Source organism: Taudactylus pleione, unplaced genomic scaffold (genome assembly GCF_031769625.1).
Source record: "Taudactylus pleione unplaced genomic scaffold, aTauple2 ptg000212l, whole genome shotgun sequence".
Taxonomy (NCBI): domain Eukaryota; kingdom Metazoa; phylum Chordata; class Amphibia; order Anura; family Myobatrachidae; genus Taudactylus; species Taudactylus pleione.
Window position 1 is genome coordinate 5,896,981 of NW_028284614.1, and position 24,947 is coordinate 5,921,927.

General features: G+C 43.3%; 1 protein-coding gene across 2 annotated transcripts in view; it reads left to right on the forward strand.

Annotated features, from left to right (window-relative positions):
- The window catches only part of FGD4 (FYVE, RhoGEF and PH domain containing 4), a 172,741-nt gene that overhangs the window by 141,170 nt on the left and 6,624 nt on the right, over positions 1–24,947 (forward strand). For both annotated transcript variants that reach the window (XM_088478280.1, XM_088478281.1), the window contains 12 exons: positions 1,167–1,253; positions 2,642–2,787; positions 6,935–7,091; positions 7,650–7,788; positions 8,444–8,502; positions 9,477–9,623; positions 13,195–13,367; positions 16,919–16,949; positions 18,267–18,362; positions 20,098–20,223; positions 22,898–23,041; positions 23,436–23,576. In XM_088478280.1, the coding sequence (XP_088334406.1) occupies positions 1,167–1,253; positions 2,642–2,787; positions 6,935–7,091; positions 7,650–7,788; positions 8,444–8,502; positions 9,477–9,623; positions 13,195–13,367; positions 16,919–16,949; positions 18,267–18,362; positions 20,098–20,223; positions 22,898–23,041; positions 23,436–23,576 (1,446 nt within the window). The remainder of the gene's footprint in view (positions 1–1,166; positions 1,254–2,641; positions 2,788–6,934; positions 7,092–7,649; positions 7,789–8,443; positions 8,503–9,476; positions 9,624–13,194; positions 13,368–16,918; positions 16,950–18,266; positions 18,363–20,097; positions 20,224–22,897; positions 23,042–23,435; positions 23,577–24,947) is intronic.

Sequence of the window (24,947 nt, forward strand, 5' to 3'; positions counted from 1 at the left end):
TTAGCTTCAGAACCTGTAGCAAAAATGCACGAGTACCTTGTCCTTCATCTCAAAAATGAAAGTTCACATCTACCACAACCTAGATGAATTGATTACTGGCGACTCTGATTAGGACACAGTCCAGTCAATATCTGCGTAATTTTCCCTGTTGTACATCCGTGTGGCCGAATGTTCAAAGACTGAGACGCCCACTATTAGCGTACGTTGACGTTGAAATACTGATAGGTGCAACTTTAGGCGCACCATTCAAACTTCCAGCAGCGCTATGGCAGCTGCAGTTTCTCCGTCCTAGTATGGCCGCCAGGTGAGCAGTTGAGCGTTTCTGTACGTAACCGCTTTCAGCAACACGTTTGCGACATTCCCATAACACGCCCTTAAGACGGGCTATCTTCGTGCACCCGGCAAGCCACCTCCCGGTTACCGCCTAGAAACACCCAGTACCTTTTCACGACATATATGAGTTTGCGCGCCTGCCGTGCTCAATCGCAACTCCCGCTCGGACTGTGTGCGCTATCTGGAAGTGTAGATTAGACGCATGCGGAGAAGATTAAAAAATGTCTCCACTGTGCCCGACTTTGGCGGCATGCGCGCCTCAGTGTCCGGTCCATTGTCCCTATATCATAAATTCTGACCTAAAATACATGGCGTACATATAAAATGGCTAATTATAACATTGACAATTAAATATGCCATAAACCCCATTTTGATAGAGCATGAGATACTTGGATACGCTTTGCAGCATAGTACAAACTATTGTTTTCCATTATCTGCTTTTAACCAGAGTTTTAAAAAACATTTTTATATATATATATATATATATATATATATATATATATATATATATATTCGAACAACTTCTGATTGTTTCTTGGCCCTTTTTAATAAAATAAAAAAATCCATATTTCAGACACCACTTACAAAAGCCCGCACAGCATAAAATGTGTTCCGTCTGGTACGGCAGGAGCTGTGCAATAAACAGGTACAATAAAAATTCCTGTGGTTTCTGGAGTATCATTAGCGGAGCCTAGCAAATGTCAAATGCCCTCCTAATTGGGAAGATATTCTCAGATGTTGCTCTGTGCCCGATAGCTCATTACGGTGCCTGACACAAGATCAATGCACTCTCTCTCTATCACTTCATAAATTAGAACATTCCTGTTTTCTAGGAGACAAATGAGCAGAAACTTCACAATATCGCCAATGAGCTTCTACAGACAGAGCGGGCTTACGTCAGCAGGCTTGAACTTCTGGAGGTAAAGAACCCCTTACTGTCATTATAAGTCCTTTGTATTCATTTACCTCACAGGAGGGAACCGTAATGGGAACCGCAAAGCTCCCTGTAACTTCATGTTGATATCTGTGTAAAAGAGTCTTATTTCCTTTTAAGCTTCTTAAAAAGGACCATCCAAATTACTAATAAAATGTTTTTCAATTTCTCTGCTGCCTCCTGGTGGACATCTAATTAAAGTAAACTGGAGATTTCACCTGATGGGTTGCATTGAGATTGAAAGGAGAACTATTGCTCAATATATAACGCAATATTCTGTGGGGGCAGCGCCATAAGCTGGCATACTGTACATTCTCAATGCCATGTGGGTAAAAATTGAGCAGAATAATAATTTTGCTATTTTAATAAGTATGACCCTGAACAATTATAAAGTTAAGACATTTTAGCAATGTTTTATTAATGAAGGCATATATGTTTTATAATAGAGATAAACGGTTCGGTTTTGGCTTCGATCTTCTTCGGTTCTCCGAACGAGGCAAAACTTCATTTTTAACGGCCATCTCGGCTGGAAGATCCGAGCCAAGGTCGAATGTCTGATCTCTGCTTGATAAAACATAGACTTTTCTTTATATTTAGTGTACATACTACGAGGGTGGTTCAATGAATAAGGTAACAAGATCTCTCATTGCGTAAATTTATTCAACTCATACATAACTGCTGAACTTCACCCATGTGCTTCTTCAGTGATCCAAAGAGATGGAAATTACTTGAAATCCTGAATCTGACCTTCAGTGTGGCACAAATTGTCATCTGTGGTGGACGTGCTTAACCGGCCAGATCACGACTCATCTTGAACGTCTGTCCTGCTGTTATCAAAGGCAGTGCCCCAAACATGAACCTGTTTCTGAGACATGACGTTATCACCGTACACATCGACATGTTGGTGATGAATTTCAGCTGCTGATGTGCTCTTTAGACACACAAATCTGATCACACTACGCACCTCAATGTTTGACCATGTTTCCGCCATCTCCGCCATCTTACAGCTGATGTTGAGACAGTATGAAGTGCAGTCCAATGACTTTGAGGGGAAGCAGTGATCGACCTGCTCTGGCCTGGCAGGAAATTAGAATGAAATAGAGAACATTACACACGTGAGAGCAGTGGCGTAACGTGGGGGGTCGAGCAGGGTTCGTGCCCAGGGCGACGTCGGACACGGAGGTGCAGGGGGCGCCACCAGCCGCAGTCCAGTGTACGTGTGGTCCGCGCCGGAACTACACACTCCATTTTTCATCTTGCCCTGGGATACAAATACCCTAGTTACGCCACTGCATGAGAGGTCTTGTTACTTTAGGTTATGAAGACTTGTTGAAAATCATAAAGGTGTATTATATAAATATTTTTTCCCTCCAGACGTTTAATAAAGCTTTGGACACTGAAGCCAAGAAAGGTTCTTTCCCAGTGGATGTGCCGAACAAAATATTCTCCAACATTTTTTCAATTTACAACTTCCATTCTTCGTTCCTGTTGCCGGCTCTGGAGGACCGTATGAATGAATGGTAAGTGACGTGCGTCGGGTTGTAGAAACTCACGCCTCTTCATTCATCATGTGGGAAAAAGGACAAAAATGCCAAGAGCTAGATTTATATGTACATTAATTGAGGCATCAGTCCTGTGACTGTGTTACTCATTACACAGTTAAGGGGTCTATTTACATTATGGCCCAAAATAACTATTGTCACGTGCAGTTTTTTGGGCCAATTTATCAGCAAATAAAATTGCCGGGCAGCTGATTTTTTAAATGTACTCTTCAGCAGAAATGCATGTATCTTTTTAATTGTGATTACAGGTTGAGTCTCCCATATCCAAATATTCAGAAAAACGGAATATTCCGAAATACGGAATTATTTTGGCATGACTGAGATAATGAAACCTTTGATTTTTGATGGTTCAATGTACACAAACTTTGTCTAAGGCACAAATTATTAAAAATATGGTATAAAATTACCTTCAGGCTGTGTGTATAAGGTGTATATGAAACATAAATGAATTTCATTTCTGTACACAAACTTTGCTCGAGCCACAAAATTATTGAAAATATTGTATAGAATGACCTGCAGGCTGTGTATATAAGGTGTATATAACACATAAATGCATTATGTGTGTATATTTGGGTCCCATTCTCAAGATATTTCATTATGATATGCAATTATTCCAAAATACGGAATATTCCGTTATCCAAAATACCCCTGGTCCCAAGCATTTTGGATATGGGAGACTCAACCTGTATTTGCAATAAGTGGAATTAGTTTAGTTTTCTCACAAAGTGGTCTCTTTTATAACAAGAGAATTATGTTATGTTATGTAGTGGAAAACGGCATTTCTGCATTTTGTCAGGGTGAAGCTGGAATTCGGAAGGTGATAATCCAAAAACTGAAGCCATTAGAAGGCTTTACAATGATAGACAATTGTGAGGAATATATCAGTAGGTAGAGGAAACACCCATCACTGACTGCCAATAATTGAGGGAGATGGATCTCTAATAATGTGGACCAATTATATCAGGGAGAAGAGCAGATCCTGAATGGGTGATTTTAAAAAGTGGAATCAATGCAGTTTATGAAGGGTAAAAAATATGTTGGTCTGTTTATTCACCTGGTGGAGGCTGCTGACTCTGATTGGGCTAGGAGCTGGCGTAATGTGGGTCACGCTAGACAGCCGTATAGACCAAGCAGAGCGTCTGTGTGGCAGAGCTGAATCAAGGCTTCTGCTTCGAGGGGGTTACCCCCCCCACACACACACACACATGCCACCGCCATAGCGGTTATCAAATCTGTGATCCATACACGCTTAGTGGCCACTGCTCTAGAACATGAGCCTTGCAGATTTTAATAATAATAATTATTTTTATTTATATAGTACTTTTTTCTCCCGTCGCTTTACAGACATGAGAAAACATGGTACATTATACAAGGATTAAGGGGTCTATTTACTAAGCAGTCGTTGGCAGACAGAGTGAGAAGTGATAAGGGGCCAGCCAATCAGCTCCTAACTGTCATTTTTCAAACACAGCCTGTGAGATGGCAGTTAGAAGCTGATTGGCTGGCACCTTATCACTTTTCACTCTGTCTCCTAACACTGCTTAGTAAATAGACCCCCTTAGTGTTGCAAAAAAATAGAAAACCACACAGAGATAATTAAAATCAACCGACACCTAGAGAGCACAATAAGCATATTGCAGGGTTGGTGCAGACATTTTGGGAAATAACTTCCATGGGTTATATATTCCACCCACAAAAGGTACCAGATGAGGCAGCCATCTTGGGCGCACTACGTAAGAGTGGCATAGGTTACGCCTAGAAGAGATGACACAAAATGGGTGGTTGCAGTGTGCTGATGCTAGGAGTAGGGTCCCAACATAATAGTCAGGTCCTTGTATTTTTCATCCCATCTACGAGTGTACCAGGTGAGGCAGCCATGGTGGGCGCACTACTAAGGTTGCACTGTGGGTGATAAGCCATACAAGGACCCAAGGCATATAGGAAAAGTGACACATGTGTGGCAGTTTTATATACCCCGTGTGAGTAGATCCACGTGAAGTAAATCCTGCCCATAGAGGATGTACTTCAGTGGAGGTATAGTACGCCAGTATATAGCATACAGTGGGGTTGGAAGTACATGGTACAAAACAGAGAATAGTAAATACAGTAAACAGTGCTGCGGTTCGGGCATAACGTGTACGAGTGACTGAAACATTTGAAATATGAAATGCACTGAATGAATAGATCCACATGTTTGTACATCCTGCCCAAGAAAGAACCAATCCGAGGCAGCCATCTGGGGCGCACTGCGTAGGTTACATCTGGCAGGGGGTGCAAGTAGCGGAAGTATAACGTCCAGGTGGAGATATGAGTTTTACCAGTGAGTTTCTGCTGCGACACCTGGGAACTTCTGCGGGTGGAGGAGCTGGAAGAATAGGATTTGTGTCCTGAGCTCAACTCATGGTTTCATAACTTTGCAGCGATTAGATTCTAAATTGTGATTTCATAATATAGCATAGGGAATATGTGTGGGCCGAGCCAGTATTCATTAAACTGCAGCTGATCCTTTCACTATGTCAGTGACCGAACCGAGACCTCAGGAACTGCAGGATCTAAATCATTTTACATTTTGTAACAATTAAAAAAAATAAAAATAAATATATATATATTGATTATTAGCAATCAGACACTTCCAATGTAATAGGAAGGGTAAGTGAGCGTGCACATTTTTGTCCTCAGAGAGGGATTGAGCGCTGAGCAGGGTGCAATAGTTGTTATATCGATGGTAGCCCCCCATATCTGATATGGCGAGTGATCTAGATTACTTTTCCCCCATCTGCTGTTCACAGCCGATTAGTTCGGTAAGGTGGTGTGGCAGAGTGCGGCAGCCGTAGGCAGGGGAGTCGGTTCGTCCGGCACCTAGAAGATGATAGGAGCTGCAGGGACATGAAAGTGCTGCATACACTTTACTAGAGAGTATATACAGAAACGCTCGCATATATATCATACAGTTATGCTGTGCAATAAAGACAATGGAGTTTCAGGAACCCACAGGGGTCACTAAAAAGCCTTTTATGTTCCATAAGACCCGTGGGAGAGCTAGGTTCTATAGCAAGGCTCTCCAGTTGGAGCCTGCAGGCCAGATGTGGTTCTTTGACACATCTATAAACTCAAGGTGTCCATTTTTTTTGATAGCATAAACCCACAAACTCATGCATAACGGTGGGTTTCGTTCTGATCAAAATGAATAGTACACACACGTGACCATTTCAGTGAGTACAAATGAACACACTTTATTTACAAGTAACAAACAAACAATTAACAAAGTATACAATATACTCAACTTTTGTCTAGGTATTCAGATGACACCGGTAATTCATCATCTTCAGCATAAGATGTACTTCATTTTCATCTGGGGAGCCCTCGTTTCAATAACACCCAGGTAGTTCAATATATATTGCAGGCACCATATACTGCAGTCTCAGGTCCATACACGAGCCAAGAGCCTTTGTCTATGTCTTGATTTATATACCCTAGTATATGGGGTGGTGGCTTTCAGGATATTAAGCCCATATTAGTTACAAACTAGGTATCCACTGATTGGTACAACATAGCATTGACCAAACTTATCTTTCTTGCACATGCTCCGTATGCACTAAGATATATTCAGACAAAGAAATACAGTAATGACGTATCCTAGTATGTGTGGAGATAAACTCTATTTCAAAACTCCTTTGTGTAGAGTCTCAGATTACCCATAATGCTTAGCGTCTCTACACATCTTACAATGGTCATCCCATTGGAATGTGGCTGTCTACTGATAACACATATAAGCTATGAATGGCTCATTATACATCTACTAATAGTTATGATAGGTACAAGCTAGGCCTCAATTTATGTCCTGTTTGACCTCAAGGTGATTTGACCATTCTATGAAAAGACTGCAACTACAATATCTTTTCAAACCTCAGTGGGGCCAGGCACAGGGTATATGTGTGTTACAACTTATATGCCTATGTAGAAATTAATTATTTAACACACTGGTTACAACTCATCATCATTATAACAGGGATTTGGCCCCCTTCTGGGGAATACTGAGCTTTGCTACAGCATATTTTTCATTGCATTCTTATTTTTGAAATTTGCACCTTGCATTATTTGACAGGTCCGTCAGCCCGAGAATTGGTGACATTTTTCAAAAGCTGGCGCCGTTCTTAAAGATGTACGCAGAGTACGTGAAGAACTTCGACAACGCCATGGAAACGGTGAAAACGTGGTTGGAACGGTCTGCACAATTTAAACATGTTGTTGAAGAAATCCAGGTAAGGCTGCCGCTATGGTGCGCAGTCGTTGCTGTATTGCGTCAGCAGCTAAGAGTATGAATGACTGTTTCCATTTTGATCCTACGCACGGCGGATTCAGATATGTGGATGGAACCATTATTTGCGAGAATGGATATCGGTGATATCAGCGAGGGAACAAGTTTAAATTAATCTATGGGGGGTCATTAAATATTACATTATTTAAAAAAAAATTAATTGGACGGGGAGTTAGATGCACTTTAGGCTTCATGTGAAAGACGTGTATTTGTATGGTTAAAAGTGAAAAATTTGATTTTATACCAATTTTTTGCTAACTGGGAGCTGCCATGGAAAATTGGGACTGACTTTCAAAGAAATGTGACAGCATGCAATAAGCAACTATTGGATGCATTTTACAGTGAAGCCTTTCTGACATGAGGGAAAAGGCAGAACCGTACAGATCACCCTACTCCGTATCATTTTTAGGGCTGAGAGCTTAGTTCCATTTTAATGTTAGAGTAGTGTTTATAGTTATTATAGTTAAAGTTGCTAATACAAATCTCTACATCTCTATTACAGAGAGAAGGGAAATGCGGCAATTTAACACTGCAGCACCACATGCTGGAGCCAGTACAACGAATCCCACGCTACGAGATGCTGCTCAAGGACTATCTACGCAAGCTACCTGAAGACTCACTGGATCGAAAGGATGGCGAAAGTAATTTCACATTTTGGTTTGCTGTAGATTCCAAGGAATGGGTTCCGGACTATAGACAGACAGTAATTAGTTAGACAATGTCTAGATAGACACCAGATGTTAGACAGTTAATAGTTAGACAAGGATAAAAGTCCGACACAGACAAAAATCAGGCACACTAAAGTTAGACATGTAAAAAGTTCGACAGGTAGAAAATGTAAATCTGTAAAACCTGGTGCTGTTCCTGGGAATTAGGAAGAGTTAGCAATTATGTGTATACTGTATATGAACCTTAAAATAGTATTTCACTTCTACTCCGTGGTGTCAGCCATAGCAAGGAAGTGGGGACATCACTGATGAACAAGACAACTTTATTTATGGTCCTGTCAGTGCACAGGTTGACATTGATACTGTGTGACCATGTACGTTTAACATTTTTACAGTGTCCTAAAATATTACATTTATAGAACTAATAACAGTTTATACAATGAAAACATTCTAGTAGGTGACCAACTCGTCCTTTCTATAACGTGATAAATCTGGCATTATTCTTGTGCTTTATTTTCGTAAAAGATAATAATTACACTGTTTCAAACGCCTCTATACTTCCCAAATGTGTATCATGGGTTACATTATTCACTGTAATACCTGGTAACTGTTTCTGTCTTTCTCTCAGAGTCCCTTGACATAATTTCAACTGCGGCAAGTCACTCAAATACGGCCATCCGGAAAATGGTACGTAAATTATTGATCAATCATGTCTACATGGATAGGATGGGGTCAGGCAAACTCTACTGCCCCCCAGTGTCCAGTCCAACAAATTAAGCGTTTCCAAAGGAAACGCTGATTGGCTGAGCACTGCTACGTGACATGGGCCCACATGTCCAGCTGTTGCCTAACTACAGCTCGTATCATTTTCAGAGACATATAATTCCACCTAGAGGCAGGCTGAGGCTTCTGGGACTTGTAGTTCATGAATAGTTTAGGAGACACCATTTGCAGATTCTTAACCACTTAAATGGCTACTTTTCCCGGCAAAACTGCTCAGAAATTATTATTATTATTTTTTTTCAATTAAATATAGTTTAAAAAGTATTTTTGAAAATATATTTAAATATTTTATTGAAAAAATAAATATATGCCGAGGGGGTGTCTCACACCACCCCGTGTCTATAGTCCCCCATTATAAAAAACACTTCCCACCCCTATTGGCAATAGACCCCAGTGGTCATAAATCCTAGTAACAGAATCCCCCCCCTTAGTAGTAAAACAATCTCTGTTTTAAAAACGAACCACCCCCTCCTGTAAAAAGACCCTGTTTTTTGCACCCCACCCCCATGGGCACTATTCCCTCTGCACACTTTGGTCCCGGGAGCACGCGCTCCGGAATGTACAGCGCTCTGGGGTGCTCTTCCGGCAGTGATGTCGGTGGTCACAGACCGCCACATCGCTGCAGAGGGGTCCAGGGAGTCAGGGGGGTTTCTATCTGCACATTTGCAGAATCAATCACCTCTTCAAAAACCAAGGGACACAGCGGGGCAACGCGTTGGCAGGTGATGCCACCTTGTCCGCTGAAGAACAGCTGGCTGAGGTTACATCACATGCAAGTTGCGACCACAACCAGATAAGTTGGTAATGCCCAATGCAGAAATATTGTCTTAATAAACCTTAATAGGAGAATTTATTATGCATCTGCGTTGCTGTTACAGGATAATGTGAAGAAGCTGATGATGGTGTATGAAATGCTGGGAGAAGAAGAGGACATCGCCCACCCGTCCAATGAGTTCATAAAAGAGGGACAGATCCTTAAACTGGCTGCTCGTAACACGTCAGCCCAGGAGAGACACCTTTTCCTGGTACAGTATATATGTCTTACATCTGTGCTCCCCTGAAGTGCGTATAATCCAGCCACTAGCTAACATATATACAGTATATGTACAGTCAGCCCGGTGATCCAATGCTAGTGAGACCTTTATCAGGAATAAACTTATAGACTGAAACATTAGACAGATTGTACATGCTGCTATCGGCTTTATGTGCATAATAAATGGAGTATTAGTCCCGTTGGTTGGTTGGATGTTATTACGCCATTCTGCAGATGATGTATATTATGATCAGACACCACTTTAAGCAAATAAATGGAGAATTGCAGCACCAAAACTGTGAAAACCCCTAATTATAGCTAATTTTGTGTTCTCCTGCACCTATCCTTTTTGCACCAGATAGCACAAAACACCTGGCGTGGCTTAGACGCTCCGCCACTAGCAGCGATTCCCGCGCTTTTTCCTGAATGTGGTGTGTTACTTGCATACAAATTGGCTTATATTGTGGTAGATAGATAGGATTTATATTTTTGTGGCAAAGGAATTGGTATAATGTCGCAGATTAAATATAACCATGCACGGCGCGAGTCACTCATATCGGACCTCTGTCTCTTGTCGTTCTGCCCAGTTTGCGTACTTTTTATTTCAGAAGCCAATTGGTATAAAGTCTCAGATTAAGACGCACATAAATTAAGAAAAAGTCGCATGGTACGGCTAAGTCGCAAAGCCCATTGCACGCCCAAACGGCTATTTTTTACACGATTTGAGGATAAGTATATGTGCACATATCTATATATATAGAAACATAGAATTTGATGGCTGATAAGAACCACATGGTCCATCCAGTCTGCCCTTTAGTGTTTAGGACACTAGGGTCAGGGGTTAGTCTGTTAGGGTATTAGGGTTAGTTTAGAGGTTTGGATTAGGGGTTAGTGCATTAGGGTTAGTGCATGGGTTATATCAGCAGGTCTCAATCTTTTTATGTTTTTTTCCAAATGTGCCCCTATGTGATAATATTTGCCTTGATCTGTTATTTGTACGATATGGTCCATTGTGTTTGTAAATGGATTCGAAGTACCCCCTAATCTTAGCTAATGGATGTCATCCTACTTCTTATGCATTTAAATGTTTTAAAATATTTTCCTTTCAGTTTAGTTTTGTATAGGTTTTTATTCTTTACTAATAAATGTAGTGTTTTGTTAAGTTGTATATAACAGACTGAAGTATCTATATGAGGTTTTACAGATTGAGAACCTAGTGGTTAAGTTATCATTATGGCAGTGATTGTGCAAAGGGTGCGAGTTATGATAGAAATACTGTAGCCGAGTTGACTGGGCGCTCCCTACTGAATGCCGTCAATACGTTCAATATCCAGACAAAAGGGATGCCGGCGGTCACAATGCCGACATTGGAATCCTGAATGTAAGTAGTGGGGTTAGGAGGAGGGTTAGGGTTAGGCACTAGGGGGAGGGTTAGGCTTAGGCACTAGGGGGAGGGTTAGGGTTAGGCACTAGGGGGAGGGTTAGTGTTAGGCACTAAGGGGGGAGGGTTAGGGTTAGGCATTAGGGGGACGGTTAGGGTTAGGCACTAGGGGGAGGGATAGAGTTAGGCACTAAGGGGGGAGGGTTAGGGTTAGGCACTAAGGGGGGAGGGTTAGGGTTAGGCACTAGGGGGACGGTTAGGATTAGGCACTAGGGGGAGGGTTAGGGTTAGGCACTAAGGGGGGAGGGTTGGGGTTAGGCACTAGGGTTAGGGTTAGGCACTAAGGGGGGAGGGCTAGGGTTAGGCACTAGCGGGACGGTTGGGGTTAGGCACTAGGGGGAGGGATAGGGTTAGGCACTAGGGGGAGGGTTAGGGTTAGGCACTAGGGGGAGGGTTAGGGTTAGGCACTAGCGGGACGGTTGGGGTTAGGCACTAGGGGGACAGTTAGGGTTAGGCACTAGGGGGAGGGTTAGGGTTAGGCACTAGGGGGAGGGTTAGGCACTAGGGGGAGGGTTAGGCACTAGGGACGGTTAGGGCTAGCACTAGGGGGAGGTGCTAGGGTTAGGCACTAGGGGGATGGTAAGGGTTAGGCACTAGGGGTAGGGTTGGGGTTAGGTACTAAGGGGAATAGTTAGGTTTAGGGTGCAGGGAGGGAAAGTTGGGTATATGCGCTAGGGGGGAGTTTAGGTTTAGGCACCAGGGAGGGAGGTTAGGTTCAGGCCCCAGGGAGGGAGGAAGAGGGGGAGGGTTAGGATACCAACTGACAGGTGTTGGTATCCTAATCCTGTCGGGATGTTGGGGTCGGGATTATGACCGCCAGCACCCCGTACTCATCCCCTGTGGAGTACTACTCCCAATCCAGCTTTCAAATGCAGAAGTTAATTTGTCAAGAGCAGATAATGTAACGACCTTGGAGTGGTGCATTTGAGGGGTGACGTTTCTGCCACAGTGCGTGCCCGTGGCGTATATTTGGATGTGCAAAATGGCTATGTGGTCTGTTTACTAAGCCGTGTTAGGAGACAGAGTGAAAAGTGATAAGGTACCAGCCAATCAGCTCCTAACTGCCTTCTCACAGGCTGTGTTTGAAAAATGACAGTTGGGAGCTGATTGGCTGCAACTTTATCACTTTTCACTCTGTCTCCTAACACTGCTTAGTAAATAGACCCCATAACCTTTGCCCTTCCATGAAGGTGGTGGTATTGGGGAACCAGCTGTTGTTCTGAATATTTGGATTTTATGCGTGGAAAGGAACGCAACCCTTTTTCTTTAAATTGAATACCACAGCTATTCTGAGAGCCCATAGCTGCGGACCTGCGGTACTTGTAAAATGGTCGCCATGCCCGCATCATTTTTTGCGGTGAAAAATAACGCTGGCAGTTGAATTTGGCCCCATAGACTAATGTATTTAAAATGTGTAAAAGTGGTACATGAAATAGTGAATTGTCTGCTGTCATGTCTTGTGACACAAAGGGCGGAATTCAATTGATTACGCGGTCCGGATCTCCCGTCTAAAGTGACGGGAGATCTCGGGCCGATATTCAATTGATGCCGTTTTTCGCACTGATCGCGCCCATAGAGGTCAGGTTTAGCCGCGTAAAGCAGCTAAACCCGACCAAAGTGCTGGGCGCGACCGCGAATAGTGCTGTTTGGGCGCCCAAAGCAAACAGGTCACTTTTCGCACATTTCAGCTCTCATCCCCCTGGGGCTGCGAGGTGCAATGTAGCGCTGGCAGCTGATCGCGCCCAACAGGAGCAAGAATTGAATAGCTCCGTCGGGCGCGATAGGGGCTGGAATCAATTGAATTCCGCCCAAAGGATTACTTGTCAGGCAGGATATTTGCAGGAAGAGAGACAGTTTTTTCAAGATGTCAGACAGGACACACTGCAGAAGCACATTTTTACTTTTACTGTCCTGTCACAGTTCCGCAAATTGTTGTGCAAAGCAGTTCAGAAAGGCAGTGTCACCTTCCACCAATGTATGTGCAGGTTAATCCGTTTTTTTTTTTTCTTTTTAGTTATATGAAATCATATATCGGGACGTAATCAATCACCAGCAGGGAGAACTGGTGTGAGGCTCCTGTCCTACTTGCTATGCAAAGTTCTTACAACCTGTTCTCTTTCAGATCAACAACATGTTGCTGTACTGCGTGCCCAAGTTCAGTCTGGTGGGGGCAAAGTACTCGCTCCGTACAAAGATCGGGCTGGATGGCATGAAGGTGGTGGAGACTCACAATGAGGATTATCTGCACACCTTCCAGATCTCTGGCAAAGAGCGGACGCTGGAGCTACAGGCCAGGTAGGATGTCCTGGGCCTGGGGCTGATTTTTGACTATGCGGAGACCCCACTTTGGAAACATTGGACATAGTGAAATAAACAGAAATAACCATAGGGCCTGATTCAGACGCAGACACTCGTGCGCCTTTTGTCGGAGCTTCTGCGGCGATAATATGCAAATGTTGGTAACAGCCGTCTCCTGGACGAGCGCCTGAATGAGCAAGCACTGACACGACCACTTTCACCGACTCTGCGCACTGTAACACTGCCGGTGACCCATGACACGCCACCATTGGTGCACCAACCAATCAGCTCTTAACTGTCATTTATTAAACACAACCTGTACAATGACAGTTGGGAGCTGATTGGTTGGTACTTTATCTCCATCCATTTTATCTCTCCCTGCGAGACGCATGTGTCAGGGTTTTCAGGACTTTTCTCGCATGCGCAGGCGCAAATAGCCTCTCAACTATGTGAACTATGGTATTGGGTTTGAATTGCGTGCATCTCTGAATCCGGCCATTGCGGGTAAATTTACTAAAGGTCAATTTAAATCGATTTTAAATTGGTCTAAATCGATAAACATCGATGTTGTGTTTCAGGGGCTAAATCACACATTTACTGACAGACATTTTTTTCTTGTAAATAGATTTTTTTTTTGTGTTAGTAAAAGTGCGATTTAGTCACTGAAACGCAACAATGGTGTTGATCAATTTCGAACGATTTTTAATCAATTAAAAATCGACCCTCAGTAGATTTACCCCTTAGTGTGCAATTATCCAAATGCACAGAATAATCCAACATCAAATACATCCAGTGGACAGGTGATAGCCGAATGTATGAATGTGCAAATAAAGCGAAAATCACGAAATGCAAATAAAACCATCTCTGGACTATCGCCTAGTTGAACGTTCCATTTATTTTATTTTTATTTTTTATAATCCTCTGAATGACTACGGTAAATTAAATAATACATTTGAATTACTATATCCAGGGGCTCAATTCGAGGTGATAAATATGTGCTCAGAATGTACGTAGGAAAAAAGTTGCGCTTTAAAAAATATGTACAGAGGGTCTCATTCAGACCCGCTCGCGAGTGCTGTACGCTCGCAAGCGGGTCGATGGTGCCCAAGTGCGCATACGCACGACGGAGGGAGCTCCGTCGTGCGCATGCGCGAGACCCGGCGAGCGACGGGGAAGCCGTCGCTCGGGGTCGCGCACCAAAGGGGGCGTGCTGTCGATGGTGATTGACAGCACGCCCCCTTTGGTGGGCGTGCCAGGGGCGTGGCTGCCAGACGAGAACGCCTTTTGTCTGGGTCCGGCCCCACTGACATCACTAGTGATGTCAGTGGGAGTGATTTTGGCTCTGATAGAGCCAAAATTACTCCAGGGCTTGTGGCAGCGAGACCCTACCACAAGGGTCTCATCGCAAGCCCGATGGTCGCGATGGTCTTGACCATCGCGACCATCATCATGGACGCTCGCATAAGCTGTGCGAGCGTCCAAGAGGCCGCTCCAATTTTAGGTAGGCAGGCCCTGATTGAGAGCGAGCGCTCTGGTCAGAGCGTCCGGCTCTGAATCAGGCCCAGAGTGTGCATGTGTCCAGGACAGTACACTCATCTCTAGGTGCCTATAGCTCTGCTGCCCACATTTTCCACTCTCCTCCTACGGTCCATAGACTGCACTCTGTAATTCGGCTTCGTGTTCAGCAGAATTCTTGTGCGCTGCAGACTGATCAATACATTTATTTATTTATTACCAGTTACTTATATAGCGCACACATTCCGCAGCGCTTTACAGAGAATATTTGAACATTCACATCAGTCCCTGCCCCAGTGGAGCTTACAATCTATATTCCCTACCACATGCTCACACACATACACATAGGGTTTATTTTTGTTGGGAGCCAATTAACCTACCAGTATATTTTTGGAGTGTGGGAGGAAACCCACGCAAACACAGGGAGAATATACAAACTCCACACAGTTAGGGCCGTAGTAGGTGTAGGTCTGTGCTGCCCATTGAATTAGCCCTATTTTACTACCCGCGACAGAGGTTTCCTCTTGTGTCACACAGACCTAATGACCTAATGCTGCATTGAAATTAGAGTCAAGAGTCTTCCTATAAGTTTACTGGACCTGCGCAGTCGTCTGAGTGGGAAATGATAGATAACGGCAGGTTCTGCGCTGCTGATTGCACTACACTAATTACTGTGTTATGAGGTCTTATTGAAACATGTAAAGGGTGAGGATGAAAACATGCTACATTGCTGCTGTTAGTGAACCCATCTACAGCTAGGATCGGCGTCACAGCCCCAACATGCTGGACAGACAATCCGCACATTCATAATTATTTTAAAATATAAAATACTTTTACTTTTGTGAACTCTTTGGATCATCGCAGTTACGTGTTGGGAGATAAATGCAGATGTATTGGGTGTCGGCCGTATCTTTGTGTCTGGGCCGTCCCCATCCATCTGCTGGTGAAGGCAGTCGTCGTCATCCTCCTCCGCACAGATTTGCGCCAGCCCTATCCCTGGTGCAAGACATCCGACTAAAACTGGACGGATATCTGCACACGCTCACCTCTGAGGAGCCCGCAATTTTGACGACACGCCCACAACATGGTTATCCAATGTGCGAAAGTGTGTCGTGGGTTTGTCTGTCGCAAGTGAAGATCCCACTGAGTTACGTATATGCGCGAACTTGCTTGTGAAGGCCCTGACATGTGCAGTCTGCTAATCATCACAAGATTGTGTCTAATGCTGGCCATACACGGTGCGATGCACCGTGTATTGCGGCTGCCGATCCCCGCAGACCGCGCGATATGCCGGCTCCCCCCTCCATCTTTTGAATGGGATCGTACATCACATCCCAGGTCAGATGGTTTTGCAGGAAGACCTGGGGATGCGATGTACGACCCACAGGTATGATATCGTTCCCATACACGGCACAATATAGCACCTATATCGTGCTGATCCGACGGATGAGCACGTATAGCGTGCCGTGTATGGCCACCTTAACTCTCAACCAAGCCCTTTGTACCTATTGTTATTTTGTTTGACTCTGTGAATCATCTGTTGGACATATTCATGTGTTTAGTATTAATAAAACTAAAATGTAAACAATACTACTCAGCCTCTCTCTGTAAAAGACCAGATATCTGATTGTTTGGTAGATTCTTCATTTGCTGAATAGACACAGACCTAAAAACATCAAATAACTGATAACACTGCTGTCACTTTACAGGCTGTGTTATAAAAGAATTACAGTTACGAGCTGATTGGTTGGTACGTTATCTCCGTCCACTTTATCGCTCTCAAGGCTTAGTACATAGACCCCCAAAGTCACGGAACAGCTTTCCCCTGCAGTCCAACCTTCCACTGGCAGCATGACATGAGCTGCCTCCTGCGGGCATAGGTGAGGGACAACTAGTAGGCACAACCGCCTGCACCTCCCCTGTTTGCTCTGCCCAAAGCTGGCCCTGGCACACAGCGGAGTGTGATGTGTCTAAGCGAATATAAAACTCCTTTTAAAAAAAAAAAATATTTATTTATTTTTATTTTATTTCAGTACCGGACAAATCAAGGAGGAATGGATTAAGGTAGGTGCACTAGTTCATCTAAATTATCTAGAAAAGTGACATTTAAAATACGAATTATCACCATCACCAGGTCCCTCCGATGCCCTTTTATACATACAGTAATATGCCCGAGAGTCACTAAAAAAATGTATCCATTGCTATAATAACAGTATTATGTTCCGTAGGAGACACTTTATAACTTTACCTACGGGTCGCTCTGCCATTTACAGAGGTCATGAACTCACTTTTAGTAATCTGATTTTGTATTACGAACTAATAATCAAGTTATAACGTTATGATTTTGTACAGTGACCTTTCCATTAAGTAATAACAAGACAACAGTAGAAGTATATTTAAAAAAAACGTAGAAGTAAAGCAAATCCATATATAGATATCGGACCTATTGTCCTGAGACCCTGTTACTCATAAAGATCCAAGGGCGAGAGAGGTAAAAATCAGAGAGCAATGGTTTGCTAATTATACACAGACCTGATCACTGAGCACCTCTTTCTACAGTTACTGTGAGGAGCACTGCTCAACACCACCATGAACAGGGGAGGCAATGCAAATGACACTGACCCAACTCCTAAACAGAGACAAAAGCCCAAATCACTCCATGCAGTGGATCCAATATGGATTTCGGGGGGGGGGGGGGAATTCTAAGCTCTTGGGGCCTGATTCAGACCCACTCGCGAGCGGCTGACGCGACGAGCGAAGGAAAGTCCTTCGCTCGTTGTGTCTGATCAAAGGGGGCGTGCTGTCGATGTTGATTGACAGCACGCCCCCTTTGGTAGGCGTGCCAGGGGCGTGCCTCCCGTCAGAAGCCGGCCCACTGACATCACTAGTGATGTCAGTGGGAGTGATTTTGGCTCTGATAGAGCCAAAATCACTCCGGAGCTTGCGGTTGAAAACCTCAACCGCAGGCTCCGGCTCGCAGTTTCGATGGTCGCGATGTTCAAGACCATCGCGGCCATCAAACTGCACGCTCGTATAGCCTGTGGGTGATCACCCACAGCTATACGAGCGTCCAGGAGGACGCTCCATTTTCATGGAGGCCGGCCCTCATTCAGAGCGTGCGCTCTGCTCAGAGCGTACGGCTCTGAATGAGGGCCCTGGTTCTTAAACCTGCGACCAAGGTCTTCCCAACAGCAGCGGTTTTATGTAGCAGGGGGTTAATGTGTCAAAAAGAACCTACATCTATATCGGACCCAGCTGCCCATGATCATCTATACAGGGCACCTTTATACAGTCATGTGTGTATGTATGTATATATATATATATATATATATATATATATAATACACTACTATATAAATCCGGATCTCACTTTTCATTCAGGCTTTGAACAATGCGATTGCAGAATTTCAGCAGAGGAATGAGACTTTCATAATCGCCAACGCCAAAAAAATGGAGGAAGCTACACCGGAGGTTCTAGTAAGTTGTGACTGATTTATTTTATGTCTTTGAATTGATTTGATCTCTACTCGCTGTTAATAACATTCCTGCTCAGATACAGAGGAAGTAGCAGAATCTGTTTTCACTCTTCCTCTTTTTTTTTTTTTTTTTTTGTTGACGAATAACTGGGAGCTGAATGGGGCTTTCCACATAAGAAATAACTAAACGTTATTAAATCCCTCCCCTTGGTTCCTCACTATTTGCTGTATATAGCAGACCCCCGGCACTTACTTATCCCTGGGAACTCGGCTGACTTCTACTCAGGAACTCTACTGACTGACTGACTGACGGAGCTATTGTAGGGAGGGATTTAGTCAAAACATATAAATGTAAAACTAAAATAATATTTCCATGCATGTGTTACCCTACTCCATTTGGATCCATATTCTTTAATACTATATCCTCCTGATATTAGGGTTCCATGCATGTTGGTTTTGCCAGGACAGACCCGGTTGTTGATATTACAAATATTTATCTAAGAAGATTTTTATAATTTGGGAATTCAGAATTCCTTTGATTATACAGTTGTGTCCACATACATCTATCCTACCTGCATTACAAGTCGCGTTACACATAACGCGTGAGCGTCGTGCGTCTCTGTAGCGCTGAGCTTCTTTTTGTGCAACTTTTTTCCCTTACACAAATTATAGGCATGCCGCATATCATTTTAATCAGCAGAAGCTGCTCTTGAGCCCGATTTGCATCAACTGGCGATTAAGACGCCCTGTAAGGAAAAAAAGTAACACGAAAAGACGCCTGGCTCTAATGAGTCACGCCACGGCGTGGTGTCACTAGAAGGGCTGTTAAGCACACAAGGAGGCTAGATGTATGTGGACACATCTGTATGTGTATATTGATAGCGAAGTATATTTGCTGAGACCTAGATAACGGTACCGCATTTAGAGGGTAAACTAAGAAACAGGAGAACCAGGGGGACGCGCAGTCCGAAGACGGGACAAAGTGGCCCCAGTATCCATCATTACAAGATACACTGGGAGAAATGTATCAAGCCTTGGAGAAGGATAAAGTGGAAAGAGATAAATTACCAACCAATCAGCTCCTACCTGTAATTTTTTCAAACAGCCTGCAACATGACAGTTAGGAGCTGATTTGTTGGTACTTTATCTTTCAAAGAGTTCCCTTCTTGATCCAAGTCTCCAGATATCAGATCTCCAGAGTCTAGGCTGATTGGTCAGTATATGCCAGGCCAGGCCAACCCGTGGCTCTCCAACTGTTGTGAAACTACAAGTCTGTACTGAGCACCTCTGCTATCCAGTCACCATGTTACTATTAGAGTGCCCATCGGATCCTCCCTTCCGATCGGCTTTTAGAGACAATTAGGGAATCTGGCCCAGGGAAGGGACCCTAGAGAGGGACTAATTTGGAATTGCATGAGATATTTAAGAAACACTCTCAAAAATTTCCATTAACGGTGTAGGCCACAGGTTCCCAATCTCGGTCCTCAAGGCACCCTAACAGTCCAGGTTTTGAAGATATCTATGCTTGAGCATAGGTGATTTAATTAGCACCTCAGTCAATTTTATTTAACCCTCTGTGCTGAACCATAGATATCCTTACAACCTGGACTGTTATAAGGTGTTTTGAGGACTGGATTTGGGAACTACTGATGTAGGCCATCTTCATCACCTTTACGGACCATAGATGTGTTTGTCAGCAGGCTTTTAATAACATCTCCCCTTGGCTTTGCCTTTAGAGCGCTGAGCTGGGACTTCGGGCCCCACGGTGGATTCGAGACAACGAGGTGACCATGTGTATGAAATGCAAAGAGCAGTTTAATGCGCTGACTCGGAGGAGACATCATTGCCGGGCCTGTGGATTTGTACGTTTTACACTATATTGTTGTATTCTACTTTAATATTTAAAGAACATTTTTTTTCTTTAAGAAAGTTACGGTAATGAGAAATTCTCCATATAAACATGCCATACGAGGATCACCCGTACGTGTGTGTCAATAAACTAGTATCACTAACACCCGCTATGCTTATCACACTGACTACATCGCTGGCCGTTTCATTTGTGCTTCCCGTAGGCTTACCATCTTATCCCTTTATACCGGAACACTCCTGAGTTACACAGGTTCTGTGACTGGCTGACTTCAAGCCTGACCTGATTTTAGTTAGCCACAGAACCTGTATAATACATGAGCTTTTCGGTTTAAAGGAGCAGCATGGTAAGCCTTGCTTCCCGCCATTTTCTGTGTCACATGACCACTTGGGAGAATAAAATGCCATGAACCTGTGTGTGTGCGTGTGTATATGTATGTATGTATGTATGTGTATATATAGGCAGAATTGTGCAAAACTTTTTAGATAGGTATGGCAAAAATGCTGCATAGTAATAATACTTTGAAAAATAGAAGTGTTAATAGTTTATATTTGTCAGTTAACAAAATGCAAAGTGAATGAACAGAAGGGAAATCTAAATCAAATCAATATTTGGTGTGACCACCCTTTGCCTTCAAAACAGCATCAAGGGCCCTATTCAATTAGGCTGCGAAAACCCGTTATCGGCGATATGACATCATTTTCGCAGGTTTGAGTTATCCTTGTATTCAATATTCTCGACTTTTCGACGGAGCGAAAAGGCTACGCATTGGGATCTGCCAAAATGTATCACCATTGAATAGGAGGCGAGAATAAGTGCAGAATTGGGGATTTGGGGTGCAGACTTCCAAAAACCACCCTGCACCCCTTGGACAGTCCCCCAAAGTTATTCTGTGTCAAAAAATAAATAAAAAAGGACCACAGGACACCCCAAAAAAGGTACTTTCTTTTTGGGTGCAAACATTTTTTTATTGGGGGACAAACTTCTAAACTAGCAAAATAGACTCAGGGGGGGTCCCCAAGTATGCGGCAGGTGTTTTTTTGATTGCAGGTAATTGCGGCAGGTGGATTTTTCACGATTTTTAAAACTTCACATTAGCCACTACAAAATATGCTTGCACCCATTTTCATGTACCCCAAATTTGCTGGGACGCGTTATTTTTCCCCAAAAAAGTTGCTAAATGCTATACAGCACCTATTGAGACCATTTAAAGACCCCACATACCTTTAGCAGGGCTATTTGGGGGTACCCATAGTGATCCCCCATGTCAGAGAATCTTTTGGGGGGTGTCAGGTTGATTTCCCCTAAAATGACAGGACTTTTCACCGATTTCCTTTTCGCCGGGTCATGTTTTCGCCAAAATAAAATTGAATACGGGGAATCACGGGGACGAGCGCGATAAGTTTTCACTTCCAAAACCTCCGATGACAGAGAAAAGTCCAGCAACTGACTTTTTGCGTCAAATTGAATATGGCCTAATGGAGCATACACACGGTCAGATTTGTCAGACTTGTCAGATGAACGATTGAACGATTAAACGATTTGAACGATTTTACCAAAGTTTTGAACGATTTGAACGATTGAACGATTTTTGACTGCATTAAAATGAATGGAATCGTCCAAGTCTGACTGCAAACACATCAGATGTCAGAAATCGTTATCTGACCATCGGGAACGCGCATCGTTGATCGTCCATCGTTCAGGCATGTCAGATATGAACGATTTTCCTTCAGATATGAACGACTGAACGATTTTTAAATCGTTATCGTTCATATCTGAAGGAAAAATCTGACCGTGTGTATGCACCATTAGTCTTCTAGGTACACTTGCACACAGTCGGGGATTTGTAGGCTTATAGTCAGGTGTATGATTAACCAATCATACCACACAGGTTATATGTAGGTTGAAACACAGTAATTACCTGAAACATAAACAGCTGTGTAGGAGGCATTAAACTGCTACAAAGGTGAGGTTGTGGAAGATTGTTCATATCACAGGGTCTTGTGAAAGCATTCTTACTTTGCAGCATTTTTTCCACACCTGCCTAAAACACAGTATTGTATGTACAGTATGTATGTATGAACTTTCATTGTTGCACAAGATGATAACTTAAAGGGACAATTAAATCTTAAAAAAAAATTCCTTTTTTTTTTTTTAAACTGCTCTGAGCCTCATTAATGCTTAGGTGTCGATGTCTGGCAAATAGCACTGAATGTGTCGCAATAAATATCAATGCATCAGTGCTGGGAAATCATCCATGTTGAAGGGGAAGTTGACCATGGGAAGAAGAGTGAATGATTATTTTGTTTGCGTAATAACCGAAGTCCTGTGTAACAGATGAGGAACATGATTGCCTACAGCACAGGTTCACCCCAAACAGTGCATGTTTTCCAGGTCTCCTCACAGAATCACAGGTGAAATAATTAGCTCCACCTGTTGATCTTTTAAAATGTGTCAGTGAGTTAATGAATACACCTGTGCACCTGCTGGGTGACCTGGAAAATGTGAACCGTGTGGGGTCCTGAGGACCGAGTTTGAGGACCACTGGTCTACAGTGTTGGTCGTCAGGTGGTCATGATGCGAGGTAGACCCTGGTGTTTTGTTATCGATAATGCAGTAAGTAGATACCGCAGGTGGTTCCGGATGCTGATTTACTATGTCCCTGCCAGGTGGTGTGCTGGAAATGCTCCGACTACAAGGCTCCGCTACAGTATGATGGAGGCAAAATGAATAAGGTGTGCAAGGACTGTTACCACATCTTACGAGGGTGTAGCGACAGCGAGGAGAAGGAGAGGAGGAGAGGAATACTGGAGGTAGGAACCAGAGATCAGATGGGACCACGCAGATCCTAAATACTTATTGTCCCTACCTACTGAATGCAGATATCTCAATATATTGATATCTTAGGAATTTTTATTTTACTACATTAATATTGTACTGCCAGGACTGAGTGGTGCCTCTCTTTTTGCCACTCCTCCCTCTCTACTGAACAGTGGGTTTCCAAAAGCTCCCACAATAAAGTAGGCACAAAGCCAACCTCTTTAATTCACCAATCAGCTTCTAGCTAGCTTTTTCCACGATTATGCTATACAGTGATAGGCAGAAGCTGATTGGTTGCTATGGAGAACTTGACAACCAGTCCTCTTTAGAGTGCTTGATACCTCTCCCCCCATTGTCTGTGCTGTAATCTATTCCTCTCCTCATCAGATTGAGTCTGCAGAAGTCTCAGGAAACAGTGTAATCTGCGGTTTTCTACAATACAATGAAAAGTCAAAGCCGTGGCAGAAAGTCTGGTGCGTGATCCCGAAACAGGAGTCGCTGGTGTTATATATGTACGGAGCACCTCAGGTATGAGCAATAAGTCCTATGCACAGCATAGGTACATGTCATAGGGGAAGGCGAGGACTGCATGGTATCGGGGAAACTATTTGTCTTGTTGTGTGTTAGGGGAAAATACCTCGGCCTGTGTTTCCATTGGTGATTACCATCGATGACACTAAACCATCTATGGTGAACCATCGAGGGTTTGCACCCATCGATAGCCACCTCTGCTGGGGGCTCTGCACGCCACGACTCCTCTGTCTAACATATGTAATAAATTTGGTTTAGGTAACTGTGTGTGTGAGGGTTAGACAACCTGTGGCAGTCCAGATGCTATGGAACTAAACAACCCAGCATGCCCAGACACATTTTTAGCATGCCTTAACAGCAAACTTTTTCAGGGCATGCTGGGAGGTGTAGTTCTCAGCTTCTGGAGTGCTAAAGGTGCCCTTTACCTGGGGTTTCTCATGATTGCTGAACAATGTGCCTGTGTATTTGATTAAAACATCAGATATATATATATATTTTTTTAATAAGTGTTTCAAAGTCTCCTGTTGTAAACACGTTTTATTGGGTTGGGTACGCGATGCTGGCGTTCAGAATCCTGATGCTGGTACCCCGACTAGGTTACCATCCCAACAGCTGTAAGTGAGTATCCTAACCTAATCCTTAACCCTCCCTCCCAGGTGCGTAAACCTAACCTCCCGCTCACCGCACCCTAAACCTTACCCTCCCCCTTAGTGTCTAACCCTTCCTCCAACTCCGCTACTTACCTTTGGGATTCCGGTAGTCAGGATGCCAGCGCCGGTATTCCGTTAAGTGTCGTGATTCCGGCGTCGGCATTGTGACCGACGGAATCCCCGCTATCGGGATATTGAACGTTTACCCATTTTAATGCATCTTCAGTTTAAATGTACAAAAACACCAACATATAAATATCTAGATGTGTGTTATACCGTTGAGCCTAAAGAGTTGCTCACAAAATCTTCTTAAATATTTTAATAGTTTTATCATGTAACGCGGCAAACTTTCCCCCATCAGAGCCCCCCACTGGTTACAGTGTAGTTATATGTTTAGAATGTGCATTGTTAAAGAGGAACTCTATACAAATTTTACCTTTTAATGGTCAACAAATCCTGTCTAGTAATATACTCTGAAAGGAAATCTGTTTAAAAAAACATAAAATGCAAAAGATATTCGTCTTTAAAGATGTCCGCTTACAAATATTTTTTAATTTCAAAATTTTTGGAAATTGATGTTGGTTGTTAATTACAAGTGATCGGCTTAGAAGTTGACAGGGTTGCGGCATTACAGTTCACCTGTGGCAAATTTATATTGTCACATTATGTAACATAGAAAGAAAGAAAGTCTTTTGTAGGCAGATGAAACCTTTTATCA